A 14,534-nucleotide genomic window follows, 5' to 3' on the forward strand; every position below is an offset into this window, starting at 1 on the left:
CCACTCTGGGAAGAAAGGCTGGTGGACGGCACAGCAGCACTTCTTGGGATGAGGGCTGAGGTCTTTCTGGGCAGATAGGCCCGGTGATCCCACCCTCCTGGGTTTCCTCCTTCCTCACTCCTTAGTCCTCTGGCATTTTAGCTCAAAAAGTTAAATTTCCCTGTGGCTCTGCCCAAGGCCTTCTTCTCCTGTCTTTCTCCCTCCCTCCTTAGGTGAGACCCTTCACTCTCAAGGAGTATCTCCAGCCCCCTCCCAGGCCACACACACACACACACACTCCAGACCCATTCATTTATCTAGTTGCAACTGGACACTTACACCTGGATGAATCACAGCCTCCTTCAATTTAACATGTCCAAAACGAAGCTCTCCAGTTTTCCCCAGCCTGGTTCTCTTCAGTATTCCCACCTCGCTAAACAGTACTGCTTACTTCCCTACGTCCAATCCATCAAAATTCTCCCTTCAGATGGTAAGCTACACCTGTGCACTCCTCCCCATCAACTGGGTCACCATAACCCCTCACCTGGATCGCTCCAGTAGCTTCCTAAATCATCTCTCGCCTCTGCCCCTGGCCTCCTGAAGTCCATCCTCCTCACAGAAGCCAGAGTAATCTTTTAAGACATAAATCAGAGGACACACTCTCCTGACTTGAAATCCTTCTCTTGGGATAAAAATGCTGTCTTCACCATGGATATCCTGCACCAGGGGTGTCAAACTCATTTTCACCAGGGGCCACATCAGCCTCGCCAGTGCCTTCAAAGGGCCTGTCCCTCAAGAGCAGAAGCATCACACAGGTTGAGTTTACACTGTATTTCCAGTGTCTGCTAGGCTCGGTGGTCACAGATGTTTGTTGAAAGAATTAATTTACAGATGACAACTTTACGTGTTTCAAATAACCTTACTTGGAACCCCACTGGTATAGCTCAGTGGATTGAACGCGGGCCTACAAAACAAAACGTCCGCGATTCAATTCTCAGTGGGGGCACATGCCTGGGTTGCAGGTCCCCAGTTGGGGGCGCAAGAATGGCAACCACACATTGAAGTTTCTCTCCTATCTCCCTCCCTTCCCCTCTCTCTAAAAATAAAATAAAACTTAAAAAATTAATAAATATCCTTAGTTGGCAAAATAATAGGCTGTCAATTCTGTTGTGGTTCGTCATTTTTAAAACATTTGTCAGGGACTGTTGTAATAGATGAACTAACTCACCCCCCATACCCCGCCCCGCTCTCCACCCGCACCCCCCACAGTTGTTCTAAGGACAGAGGGAGAGGACGTGAGAGGTACAGTGATGGATGGTTGGCTGGTTAGGTGGCCCAGTGGGTGCTTGCGTGAGCGAGTGGACGGATACACCCTGGAAAAGTAAACCCAAGCTGCTGAGACTATGCTCGCTTCCCTAGGCCGCTCACCTGGCGGGGTTACAGAGGGGATACTTCAGGGCAGACGGGCGCGGTGAGTGGCGGGCGTCCGCTCCCCCCGACGTCCAGCAGAGACGCCCTCAGGTTCCCACCGGACACTCACTCACTTGCGCGGGCCCCGGGCGGGCACAGCTGCGCCTCCTGCCGGCACGCACGCCCAGGGGGACGCGCCCCAGGCCGCAGCGCTGCCGGTGCGTGTGCGCGCAGGTGAGCGTCCGCCCCGCCCCTCCGCACTCCGCCGGGGCTTGGCCACCTGCCTGGGAAACTTGTGGTGACTGTTGCCCTCGGGTCGCTCCGGGGCCGGGACGCGGCTACAAGCCATGGGAGATACGTCGGGGATTCGCGAACCCCGGACCCGGCCGAGAGAGCGGGACCCAGACCGGCAGCCCCGCCCGAACGGGGACCGCCACCCGGAGCGACAGCGGGACCGAGCCGGGGACCCGCGCAGGGAGAGAAGCGGGGGCGAGCGGAGGGACCGGGACCCGGACGGGGACAGGGGGCGGGACCGAGAGTCTCGCCAGGACAGACACGGGGTCCGGACCCCTCGTCCAGATGAACAAAGAGTTTGGGGAAAATCCCGCCAAAGCCGCACGCGGGACGGGCCCCGGGGCCCCACCTGGGACGCAGCCCCGCCCCCCTGGCCGGTGCCTTGGGAAACCCTGGAGTCACCCCCCAACAGGAAGGAGGGCGCCAGACTTCGCGGACCAGAAAGGTGAGGTGGGGCTGCGGGCGGGGGGTGGGCGGCGGGCGGCGGCCTGGGCGCTGGGTCCCTGGCCAGCCTGCGCTGCTCTGGCGCCCTTGGGCCACTTACAGGAAGTCGGGTTAAAGGAAGACAGTGCTATTCCCTTGCCCTCTTTGAGGTGACTTGGGAGGGACGGAAAACCTTAGGGTGCCCCACTTCTTGACCTGAACCCGATTAATAACGTCGAAACCACCCCCTGTTCGCAGTGGCAGAGCCGGGGGATCATATTAGGAGTAAGGGAGGACTTTAGGACCGGGAAGGGATGGGAAGGAGGTTACGTATTTGGGGTTAACCCGAGGCCCCTCCCTTACCCCCCACCACGTGGTCACAGGTCTGTTTGCAGGGGTGTCCAACCCTCAGCCTTTGGGACGCATGTGGCCCAGGATGGCTATGAATGAGGTCCAACACAAAATCGTAAATTTTCTTAAAACACTGTGATTTTTTTGTGTGTGTGTGATTGCTTGTCACAATGTATTTAATGTGTGGCCCATAGACGCCGAAAGATTGGACACCCCTGGAGCCTTAGGGTTTCAGACCTTCTTTCTGTGTTCCAGAATAAGCCTTCTTCAAAGTCTTCGCTTCTTGGATCCCAGGGCCTAGTGAAGTCAGCCCAATATCAGGTTAATAGTTTCATGTGTAACCCCTTCTAGGGGTGTACATTTCAAAAACAAAATACATTTCAAAAACAAACAGGTGGGAGAAGCTACACTTTTAACCAAAGAATTAAATCTACCAAAAAACTGCACATTAAAAGTCTTTCTGGACAGCCTCCTTCAGATCTCATGATGATTTCAGAATTCAGGCACCCCCTTCCTTTCTGTCTGAGCAAACGTTGCCTTCTCTGCGTGGTGGAATGAGTTCCTATGAAGCCTTGTGAGGTGAAAGCACCGTGGTGTTCTGGGAGACACTGTGAGCTGGGAGAGGGTGGGGATGGAAAGCAGGACGGGAGGTGGACCTAGACTCCAGCGAACATCCCATCCAACTCCATAAATACTATGGAATTTCCAGACTGTGTGCTGGTCCAACAAGGAGGCAGGACCTGGAGCGATGACTTCCTTCTGGTTTTTGACGCCTGCCCACATCTGTAAGGAGTCAGGTTCCTCTCTGCTGTAGGACTTGAGGATTTAGGCCCAGTCTCTCTCCCTGTTGTGTCCACACAGCCAGAAAGCCGCTATCCTGAGTTTATATTACATTATCTAAAACCAGCTAGCCTAACGATGACAAAAGGTGTGCCCAGATAGAGTCACAGGGACTAGCTGTTGTTTGCCTGATTAAAGCCACATTGCACTGCAATGTTGTGACCTGGGAAAATACAGAGCTGCATTTTAGCTTGCCTTACAAATCAGTGTCCTGGTCCCCAGCCTGGGCATCAGAGTCTTGTGAAGGCAAACTGGTTTCAAAGTGACCTGGTCTGTGCTGAACTGAGAAGCTCATGATGGCAGGTCCTGGCTTCCTGGTCAGATGGCATCTCCAGGCTGACAAACCAGCATTGAAGCCAGTGCTCAGAATTACAGGGATAAGTAATAGCAGTAGTTCGTTGAGTTGGGCCACATGTTTGGATGCCCTCTGGGGTCACTAAAGCAGAGAATTCTAAGGAGCATGGAACACTACAGCAAATTTTGTTTCTGTTGTGTTTGTTGTTTGAGTTCTGAATACAGCATGAGGTGTCCAGGTTCTCACACTGAAGAAGCTATTGAGATTCTAATGGCCACGCATGGTTTCAGTTACAGTGAACCCACTGCAGGAAGATACCAGCCCTGGAACCCCAGGCCTGGACGAGAGGAAGTGGAATACTACCAGTCGGAGGCTGAAGGGCTCCTGGAATGCCACAAATGCAGATACTTGTGCACGGCGAGAGGTGAGCCATTTGGGGGCAAGTGTGGCCATTCACTGTTGCTGGTGGTTCTGGAAGGGATCTGAACTGCGGAACAAAAGTTCAAGCAGACTTGGGTTCCTAGCATTTTTGTTTCCATGCCTGCATGCAGTTCTTGTTTTCTCAAAAAAAGCGTGAAAGTAGAAATGTCTGAAAGGCGCAGCTAGATGTCCCATGCTTCTCGTCAAAGGGTCTGTCAAGGCAAACAGCCATGCCTGAAGTTTTTAAGCTCTAGGTGAATTTCAGGGGTCTATAGGTAGAGCCGGCCACAAGCTGCTTGCTGTCGGGAGCTGAATTAGAGAGGGAAGTCACCTGGAGGGAGCAGCTGGGTTGCAGTTCACGACGAGATCGAATGCACGAACGTTCCATTATGGCTTTTAAACTTTGTTGCACCCACAGTAAGAAATGTATTTTACATTCAGACCAAGTTCACACACACACACTCTTTATGAAATAATAATACTTAGCCTATTACATACCAACTACATGGATAATTTCTATTCTATTCTGCTTCATTAAAACCAAACAAAACCCAAAAACCACACTTATTAACACCCAGAGTATGAAAAACACTGAAATAACATCCTGTGCCAGCTTCAGATGTGGTTTCCCAGAGTTCCCCTGCTAGCACCAGTGTCGGCCTTGCCAGCTATGAGGAAAATCTGGTTTGTCAGGGTGATCCCTTCTGGCTCACATGATTGGGTGAGACGTTTCCGTAGGTTGCGTACGAGTGAGAGGGATTAATTTCTCAGCCTAAGGGAGAGAAATCATGGAGCTTATCCCTGAGAGTGTATTTTGGGACAATCACAATGATATCCATGATTAGAGGGTTATATGGACATTCCCTGAAGAGCCCTAGGCAACCCTGGAACAAGAATCCTCACTGCTTTACACGCCGTCACCGCCTCATTGCTTTTAACCATCTCAACAACTCCCGGGGCTCGGCGAGGTGCAGTGAGTTGCACACAGTCACACAGCGTGAAGTGGAAGAGCTGGGATTGAAATTTAGAGCCTGACTCTGAGGCCTGAAATGGTTAACTGTCTTTACTTTTTTTTTCTTTGTTTTTATTCTTGACACTGTTACAGATGTCCCCATTTACCCCCTCTGCCTGCCACCCAGCCCCTGTCCCCCCTTCCCTCTGGCCATTGCCACACTGCTGTGAGTTATGTATGTATGTTCTTTGACTAATCCTTTCTTCTTTCCTTGGTGATATAAATAATAGGAAAAAGCCAGGGTGGTTAGTAGGTTTCTCTACAGAGGTCTAGTTTCTTCTGTGGTTGATTTACCAGGAGGAGAGGGCAGAGTTTGAGGCTCCTGGCAAAAACACCTTGATTTACCTTTGATTGCTTGCGGCTGTCTGGCTTTGGGCCTAGAGGTCGGGTTTCTGAGTTGGGATAGTGACTGAATGGCACAGCAGCCGGAAGCTGACCAGTGAGGGCTTGTAAAGATCTGTGGACGCATAGAGACCCATGTAAGTGCACAGTATGGTGTCGTAATGAGAGGAGCAGCCACTGAGCACCAGGAACCGTTCTCAAGCAGGAAGTGCCTGCCTGGGTAAAGGTAACCCATCTTAGCATACACCTTTTATGATTTCTTTTCCTTATCAGTGAGATCATGTCCTCCTCCAGCAAACAGGCAACAGTGGGAGGCAGCTGTGGCCTCTCTCCAGCTTCCGGGGGAGACCCTGAAGTTTGGGCTACAAGTTACCCTAACTTAGGATGGTCACTGGATGTCAGATCACCAGGAATCCTGTCTTTGTGTGGGTTGGGCTCGTTCATTATTTGGAGAGACCAGTGAGGAGTTACGTGTCCCCTGGGAAAAAAGTACATTTCCTGTTCCCCTCTTGGCCCCCAAATTTGCATTTGGAGCAGCTTCTCCTTTCCCTTTTGTTCATTCCCTCTCTTCCCTTAGTGCTCAAAGCATTATGGAGAAGATCACTGGAGAGCTAGGCCAATGCAACAAACAAGGAAGCTGTAAAAAATAACTAACTAAACAAACCAACCATGGTGATACATACATTCAGTTTATAGCCTTACTTGCAAAGCATTTTTAAAAGTTTAATTTCATCCCCTGACCGATGTGGTTCACTGGATTGAGTGCCAGCCTGCAAACCAAGGGTTCGCCGGTTTGATTCCCAGTCAGGGTACAGGACTGGGTTGTGGGCCAGATCCCCAGTTGGGGGCAGGTGAGGGGCAACCAATCAATGTGTCTCTCACACATTGATGTTTCTCTCCCTCTTTCTCTCTCCCTTCCCCTCACTCTAAAAATAAAACAATTAAAATCTTTTTTAAAGAAAATAATAAACCTTAAAAAAAGTTTAATTTCATTTGCTACCAAGAAAGTTGTAATTCCTGGAGTCAATGATGCTTGCCTCTCAGAGCCTGGAGACTTAGGTTTTGAGATGGTTTCCCACAGCCAACAGCATTGACTTGTGGTCACACTGGAAAGATTCAAGGGGGACAGTTGTGGGCTTTGTTCCCCCAATTAACATTCTGGATCCGGCCTTTTAGGTACTTATTTAATACCCTAACCAGTTACTTATCTGGACTGAGTTCACGCCAAGATTTCAAACCACATTTGACTTTAACAGCATTAACTCACAAACAGATCTGAAAGATTTCAGCCCAGGTCAGAGGACAGAATGACCACAAATGAACTACTGCTTCTCGGGAGAGAGAGGGGGCTTATCAGGGAGCCAGACTCCTTCAGGGGGTGAGGAAGTCCCAGAGAATCTCTGAACCTTTATTTTTAAAAACAGATGCCCCCGGGATCCGTCCCAGCCCCAGTGATTCTCTTCTAGTTCTGTCTGTTAAGCCTGAAACAGGCACTGGGCTTGTGGGAGCTCTCCTCTTCCCCACACTCCAGTAAGAAATATGTAGCAGATAGTTGCCCCCATTGGCGAAACACTGGGAAAACCTAAATGTCCTTTACTGGAATTATTTAAAATCATTGTGATATTCTTTATATCCCTTAACATTATTAGGTAGATTTATTTTTGCTGAGATTGAAAAAATGTTCACACTATACTCTTGAGTGGAAATATAGGTTATATAAATAGTAGATAGAATAGGACCCTGTTCTTACCTAAACAAGCAAGTTAACGATGGCAAAAAATATGCATTTTTTGACAGAAAAGTCCAGAAGAAACCCTGTGTTTAAAAAAAATTATTGGTTGAAATTTAGGTAATTTTTTACATTACATATTTTTTGTTTTATCTATTTTTATTTTATTTTATTTATTTATCTTTCGAGGGGAAGGGAAGGAGAGAGGGAGAGAAACATCAATGTATGGTTGCCTTTCATGCGTCCCCTGCTGGGAGTTGGCCTGCAGGGAACTGGCCTGCAACCCAGGAATGTGCCCTGACTGGGAATCGAACCGCGATCGTCTGATTCGCAGGTCCACGCTCAATCCACTGAGCTACACCAGCCACGGCTGTTGTATCTATTTTTTGTAAGCATGTATTACTTTTATAATTAAAGAAAACAGTACCACTATTTGTATTTTAGAGGAACATTTTAGAGTGTGAGGATAATATTTGAGCTCTGGCCAGTGTGACTCAGAGCGCTGTCCTGTAAACCTAAAGGTCCCTGGTTCGATTCCCAGTCAGGGCGTAAGCCTAGGCTGTGAGGTCGGTCCCCATTCGGGGTGCATATGAGAGGCAACTTATCAGTGTCTTTCACATTGATGTTTCTCTCCCTCTCTCCCCCTCCTCCCCACTTTCTAAAGACCAATAAACATGTTCTTGGGTGAGGCTAAAAAATTAATAAAAAGGTAATAGTCGAGAGGTTATCATTTCAGTTAGAGCATATGTAGATGTAACACCGCCTCACATGTAGACCCAATGGCCCCGGGCACAAAACTGGTTCTTGGACAGCTAGGGAGATGCTGACAGCTGGGGAGACACTGACAGCTGAACCTCAGAGTCCGCGGACCCACTGGCACCCTTGCAGCATGCAGGGCTCCCAGCTCAGAAGCACCCGGCTTTACATGATGCTGAGAAAAAAAGCCGTACCCGCTGCAGAGTACAGAACTGTGTGATTCCATTTACCTGGAATTCTAGAAAAGGCAAACCTGTTCCCAGTGGCAGGAAGTACATTGGTAGTTGCCTGCGGAGGAAGGTGAGGGATGGACCGCAAAGGTCCCCTTTCCAGAGGATGTTCAGGCAGATGAATGGTGTGCACCTTGATGGTGATTACGTGGTAGATTGCATGCCAAAACGAACTGTGTGTAACGTGGATCGTTTTGTTGAGTATGAGTTACAGCTCAGTGACGCCGATTTTAAGGAAAGCAACCAGCTTTGGTGGAAGGGCTGGGGCTCTCCGCTTGTCCACGATAAGGACGCCAGGGGCGCTGAAAGAATCCGGCTCCGGGAAAACATCGTGGCACTGATGTGCCCTTGAGGAAGGCAAGGCCACACTTTAAAACATACTCAAAGTCAAAGTCTGAGAACAGTAAAATCGGTTATTTTCTTTAATTCTGTAAGTCTGTGTGTTTAATTAACTTAATTGCTCCTATTTCTAATACATGTGAACCATGGTTGACATTTTGATGTACATCTTCCATACTTTAACTTCATTGTATTTTTGTATGTTCTGTATTATGATTTCCTTCAAACTTGGAGATACCTCTTTCAAACTGAAGATAGCCACAAAACAAATCTAAAGAGACCACTGTTTTTCAGTCTTTCTCTCAGGGAAGGGCTGGGGCAAAGAAAGTCCTTGCCTTCCATATAGGAGCCTTTCTACTCACTGGCCTGCTTTCTCCCACCATTGTGCTGCGCCCCACCCGGGACAGGCCGCTTGGCTCTTTCTGAGAGTTAATCTTTTCGGTCCAAAGTCTCTCCGACCTCATCTCTGGACACCACAGTCGCCTGCTACCATCTAATGCAGCTCTGGCTGTTCAGGCCTCCCAGGGGCAGAGTGAAGGGCCCGCTGGGTTTGAGCTGCCATAGGGAAGGTCGCCTCCAGGTGGGCATCTCGGAGTGTGAGACTGCATCTCTCAGAACGGTAACGCGCCCTTCTTTTGCAGCCTGCTGCCAAATGATGGAGGTTCTCCTGAACTTGCTGATCCTGGCCTGCAGCTCTGTGTCTTACAATTCCACCGGGGGCTACACAGGCATCACCAGCCTGGGGGGCATTTACTATTACCAGTACGGAGGGGCTTACAGTGGTTTCAGTGGTGCTGATGGGGAGAAAGCGCAGCAGCTGGACGTCCAGTTCTACCAGCTAAAGCTGCCCACGGTAACTGCGGCAATGGCCTACAGTGGAGCCCTCATGGCCTTCTCCTGCGTCCTCGTCGCCATGGGCGTCCTGCGGGTCCCGTGGCATTGCCCGCTGTGGCTGCTGGTGGAAGGCTTGCTGGACGTGCTCATCGCAGGGGCGTACGTGCCAGCTCTGTACTTTTACTTCCACTCGCTCTCCGCCGCCTACGCCTCTCCAGTGTGTAAGGAGAGGGAGGCGCTGTACCAGAGCAAGGGTTACCACGGCTTTGGCTGCACTTTCCATGGGGGAGATATAGGAGCCGGCATCTTTGCTGCCCTGGGCATTGGGGTCTTTGCCCTGGGGGCTGTGCTGGCCATCAGAGGTTACGGGAAGGTCAGGAAGCTCAAAGAGAAGCCTGCAGAAATGTTAACGTTTTAGGCTTTTTAAAAGCTTCTGCCAAATATAAGTGATGCTGCCAAATATAAGTGATGTAAGTTACTCCGAATCATGGTCTTTCTTGGGACAGGCTGTGGAACTGGCCAGGCCTGAAATGTAACGGGGCAGCTCTGATATCTCGGGTACAGCTCCAGGTTACAGGGACTGTTACTCTCTTACGTAATAAGCCCAGTTCTGGAGTCCTCTGTTGGGGAGGGACTAATCAAAATTATTTTTAAAACAAAAACTGGAGCCCAGGACTCACAAGGTAAAGGTGTATGCTGCAGTGAAGTGTATTTTTTAATTAAATAAAGGGAGACGACCAAGTGAATTTAAAGAACATTATCTTCGAAGTTCATGAAAAGCCACACAAACATGAGACATTTCAGCCTGAGCTTTTCTAACACATCTATCTGTCTTAAGCAAAAATTTTTCCACTGAACTCTGTAGTCCTTCACTTACTTCGTGCTTTGGGCAGAGTGGATGGGGATTCCAGAGAGAGTACGCCTGTAAAATTTAGGTTGGAGGTAGGCGTGGGCTGAGGAAACAGGAATCAGATTAATTCACTGGCTTGCAAAGAAGCTGTTCTAACAAGCCCCTTACCATGGCCTTGAAAGCTCAATAAGTGTTTTGTACCTCTTATAAATGTGCCATTGTGCAAAGAATAACACCCGACATCTGGAATTCAGGATCCATCCAGAAGAAAAGCATATAAACTTTCTCAACAGAAGAATGCTACTTTTGGCCAGACAACTTCATGGGTTCTTATTACATGCTAAATTATGACTTATACTGCATTACAGTATATTCTTGGTACAAGTACGTTCTTTGCTTTATGAGAATCTAATAAAAATCCAAAGAAAATTTTAATTTAGAGGTTATGGTTTTCTTTACATTTATAATATTCCTTAAATACAGGCAACATCCCATTTAAAAATGAGTTGCATTTGGGTTTAACAAAGGAAATAAGAGTGTGTGTGTATATGTGTGTGTGTGTATATATGTGTGTGTGTGTGTATATATATATATATGCTTGTACATGATTAGAAAATTTCTTGATTACATAAGAAAACATTAACAATTATGTTTTATTTTAGATTAAAAAATAGTAATTTGACCTGCTCTCCTTGGTTTTTTCACATTTGCAGTGAAAAGGCCGAAGTAGGTATATAATTAAGCAGAGTATTAAATGATTGGCCACAAAAGCGACATTGCTGAGAAAGACGCTATTTACACCAGAAATCTCACGTCTCTTTCAGTCTCCACTTCCCTCTGCAGACCCCTCTGCTGTCTCCCCAGCGACTTGTTCCATCTCACCGTGGAAATAAACTGCTCGCTCTGGCCAGCCTCTTTCTTTCCTCCGATGTCTGTGACTCCTGCACTAACAGCATGCTTGGGAATGAATACCTGGGCAGGACTGATGTTGATGGCTGAGCCAGGTCAAGCCGGCTGGTACTGGGATGTTATTCAGTGGCCCTATTCCTTCCACAGACCCAGTATCACCAGACCCGGCAACAGACCATTATTCCTCTCGGTTGTCATAGTCAGAGGGTCAGTTGACAAGACCTAGATTTATTCCATTTCAGCCTAGCAGATATTTGCCACATGGGTTATGAGTCCACCATTTTAACAGAATTGGTCCCAGAAAGCAGCATTCAGGTTTCCACATCTTGTTGTGGGACGGTATTCCTGTTTCTCCACAGGGGGTGAGACAGTACCGTGTGTATAGAAGGAACACCAAGGCAGAGAAAGTTGTTGGGTGGGGGAGTTCACTGCCTGCTCCCTTGGAGTTCGAATGATGTCTGGGTCAGTTCACTCACGAGCGGCCAGTAGCTTCAGTGCCTGGGCAGAGAGTGGGCGGCTCCCATCTGCTGTTCTTTTCAGAGTTAAGTAAGTGGAATGTAGCTTCTCCACTGCCACAGCCCTTGACTGCTGCGTCCCACGGACCTCCTAGGAATTCATGTGGGCCTCGCAGGAGATAGGATCTGCAAGCCCAGCAGCTGTTGCCTAAGTATGTTAGAGATACTAGTTTTTAGCCACTCGGTTCATAAACATTGTGGTATACCTATTAGAGGGGGTTCCTCATTTCTAAGGAGTTGTGCTTTCTGTAAACTTGTCCAGTTCCTAAATCTCCCACTAAGACCCTTCCATTTTATAAATGTTATTGTGTAGCATCAACACCCACTTACTTGTATAATGTTTTGTGATTTTCCAAGTATTTTCATTTTGGGCCTTGCCATAGGCCTGTGGGATAAGACAGGCAGGCATTTTCTTCAGACAGATGAAGTGTCTCAGGCAGTGGCTGGGGCCAAGGTCACAGGCAGTAAAAGCAGGGACGTGAACCTAGCATTTCCACTCCAGGTTCATATGCTTTTCTCTTAGTTCAGTCTCTGAACCCTGAGAGATGGCGGGAGACCTTCTCCCAGAAGTATGCCTTGAAGACCCTGGGGCCTCTCTCAGTTACAAACAAGAGCTGACCATGGACAAAAAGACATTCATCTCCTTTCACCTGTTGGCTCCCAACGCCTTCTGACAGTTGTAGGTTCCTTAAACGTGTAAGAACCCCTGAGGAGACAGCCTCGGTGTCCGGAAGTAGGGTCCTGAATAGACTGGTACATCCACACAGTGGGGCTGGACGGAGGCCACACGGCAAATAATGTGGACACTGCGGGAGCTGATCTGAAAACCCCTCTGGGAAGAGTAAGTGGGGGAAAAAGCAATATGCAAAATAATGGATGGGGTGTGCTTCCTTGTAAAAAAAGCCAGGAAAGGGGGGCGTGAAAGGCAGGTTTGAGTGTGCTTCTACTTGCATAACCCTTGTAAGTTTTATCAGAAAACTGTGAAAGCGGTCGGGGGTAGAGAACAGGGTGTACAAGGGTGTGAGTGATTTTTTCTCAGTGCATACCTTTTTACGTCGTTAAAAAAACCTTTAAAATGTGAAATACAAATTTATGTTGCAACAAATTATACAGAGATCCTGTGCACCCTAAGCTCGATTCTCTCTGTCGTGCATAACTACAGTACAGTTTCACACCAGGAAACGGACAGTCTGCAGAGCTCAGATGTCACCAGTTTCACGTGCACTTGCGTCTGCATGTGTAGTCCTGCGCAGTTTCATCACATGTAGAGTCGCGTGACCATCATAACCAAGTGTAAAACTCTTCCATCATCAGGCATCGTTTGTGTCCTCTACACAGTCACACGCACCTCCCTCCCTCCCCCACCCCCCACATCCCACCCCCCAGGATCCACGGTCTGTTGTTCTCTGCCTCTACTGTTCTGTCATTTTGAGACAGGTGTATAAATGGAATCATACAGTATGTAACCTTTGAGATGGGTTTTCCCCCCAACTCATCATAATTACCTTGAGACCTGTCTAAGTTGCCTGTATGAACAATTTGTTTCTTTTCATTATTCACTTGAATATTCCTTGGTATGGGTGTACTGGATTGTTTAACCGTCGCCCATTGAGGAGCATTTTGATTGTTTCCAACATTTGGCTATTACAAATAAAGCTACGGTGAACATTCATGCACATGGTTTTGTGTAGACCTAAGTTTCCATTTCTTTAGGGTAAGAATTCAGGAATACAGTTGTAGGGTCCCATGGTAAGTGTATCCTTAGTTTAAAAAAAAACAAAACAAAACAAAAAAACCTGCCAAAAAGGCTGGGCCAGGTAGCTCAGTTGGTTGGAGCATCACCCTGATACGCCAAGGTTGTGGAGTGATTCTCTGATCAGAGCACATACAGGAATCAACCAATGAATGTGTTAAGTGGAACAACAAATCAATGCTTCTCTCTCTCCCTCTTTCCCTCTCTCTTCCTCTAAAATCAATAAATAAAAAATTTTAAAACTGCCAAAAAATTTTCAGAGTGACATTGATTTTTGAAATGTATGAGTTTTGAAAAGTAAACCAAGGATGTTAATGTTGAATCTGACCATGTCCTTAAAATGAGGCCAGCTGTGCTTCTCTAGCCTGACCTTGGGAGTTTTCCAGGGTGAGTGACACCAGTGCTAAACCCCAATCTCTCTCCTCCTAGGTGTGGTACAGATAGTGGAGGTGATATTGAATGGGATGGTTCTCATGTGTATCGTGGCTTCCTACTTTGTCCTTGCTGGATTCAGTGCCAGCTTTACCAGTGGTGGCGGCTTTGGGAACAACTATTACTCACCATTTGAGGGCACCGAGCTGGAGCAGGTTCGGCAGCTGGACCAGCAGTACACAGTCCTCCGGGCACCCCTGATATACGGCGGCGTGGCTGTTTCTCTGGGGCTGGGTGTCCTCACCATGGGTGTTTTACTGCAAGGAGCCAAGAGTCCGACCAAACTGCCAAGGAAGTGGCTTCTCCTGGAGGCCACCTTCAGCCTCCTGGCGGCAGTGGGCTACTGCATAGGCATCGGCATGTACCTCCACGCAGCCTTGCGGATCAATGCTACAAACACTTGCAAAATGAGGGAGAGGCTCTATGCTCGCAAAGGTCTCACCTGGATGAACTGCCAGCTGGCAGGCACTGATGGAGCAGCGGCCACCTTTGCTTGTCTTCTGGTGATAATGTACGGCGCCAGCGTGGTGCTGGCTCTGCGGAGCTACCGAGAACAGAAGCCCTACGAAGACGGCCAAGGACAGCACAGGAATCACAGTGAGGCGCCCGAGTACCTGTGGTCTGAAACACTCTGAGATTTTCTGGAACCAAAGTGTCAACCCACCCTCTTTGTTTCTCAGAAAGATGAGCCCTTTAAATGTTGCACATTTGACAACTGATGTTTCACATACTTGATTTTGTAAATGTTCTTCGGTACCAATGCAAAACTAGATGGTAGTCTCATTTTTCTATCAATAAGCTTTTCAGGCTCAGAGCTTGAA

The 14,534-nt window shown here is 48.2% G+C and overlaps 1 protein-coding gene across 2 annotated transcripts; it reads left to right on the plus strand.

Moving 5' to 3' along the window:
* The first annotated feature begins 1,636 nt into the window (after positions 1-1,636).
* Positions 1,637-14,534, plus strand: MARVELD3 (MARVEL domain containing 3). 2 transcript variants are annotated; one of them, XM_037063696.1, is made up of 3 exons: positions 1,637-2,128; positions 3,883-4,016; positions 9,062-10,539. In XM_037063696.1, exons 1-3 carry the CDS (start codon positions 1,737-1,739, stop codon positions 9,670-9,672), a joined length of 1,137 nt encoding a protein of 378 aa, XP_036919591.1. In that variant the 5' UTR covers positions 1,637-1,736; the 3' UTR covers positions 9,673-10,539. The 2 variants fall into 2 exon arrangements, with proteins under 2 accessions (XP_036919591.1, XP_036919589.1); XM_037063694.1 differs by lacking the exon at positions 9,062-10,539 and adding an exon at positions 13,711-14,534 and having other exon boundaries at positions 1,638-2,128.

Source organism: Sturnira hondurensis, unplaced genomic scaffold, assembly GCF_014824575.4.
Source record: "Sturnira hondurensis isolate 20B ecotype Veracruz unplaced genomic scaffold, ASM1482457v3 Scaffold0014745, whole genome shotgun sequence".
NCBI lineage: Eukaryota > Metazoa > Chordata > Mammalia > Chiroptera > Phyllostomidae > Sturnira > Sturnira hondurensis.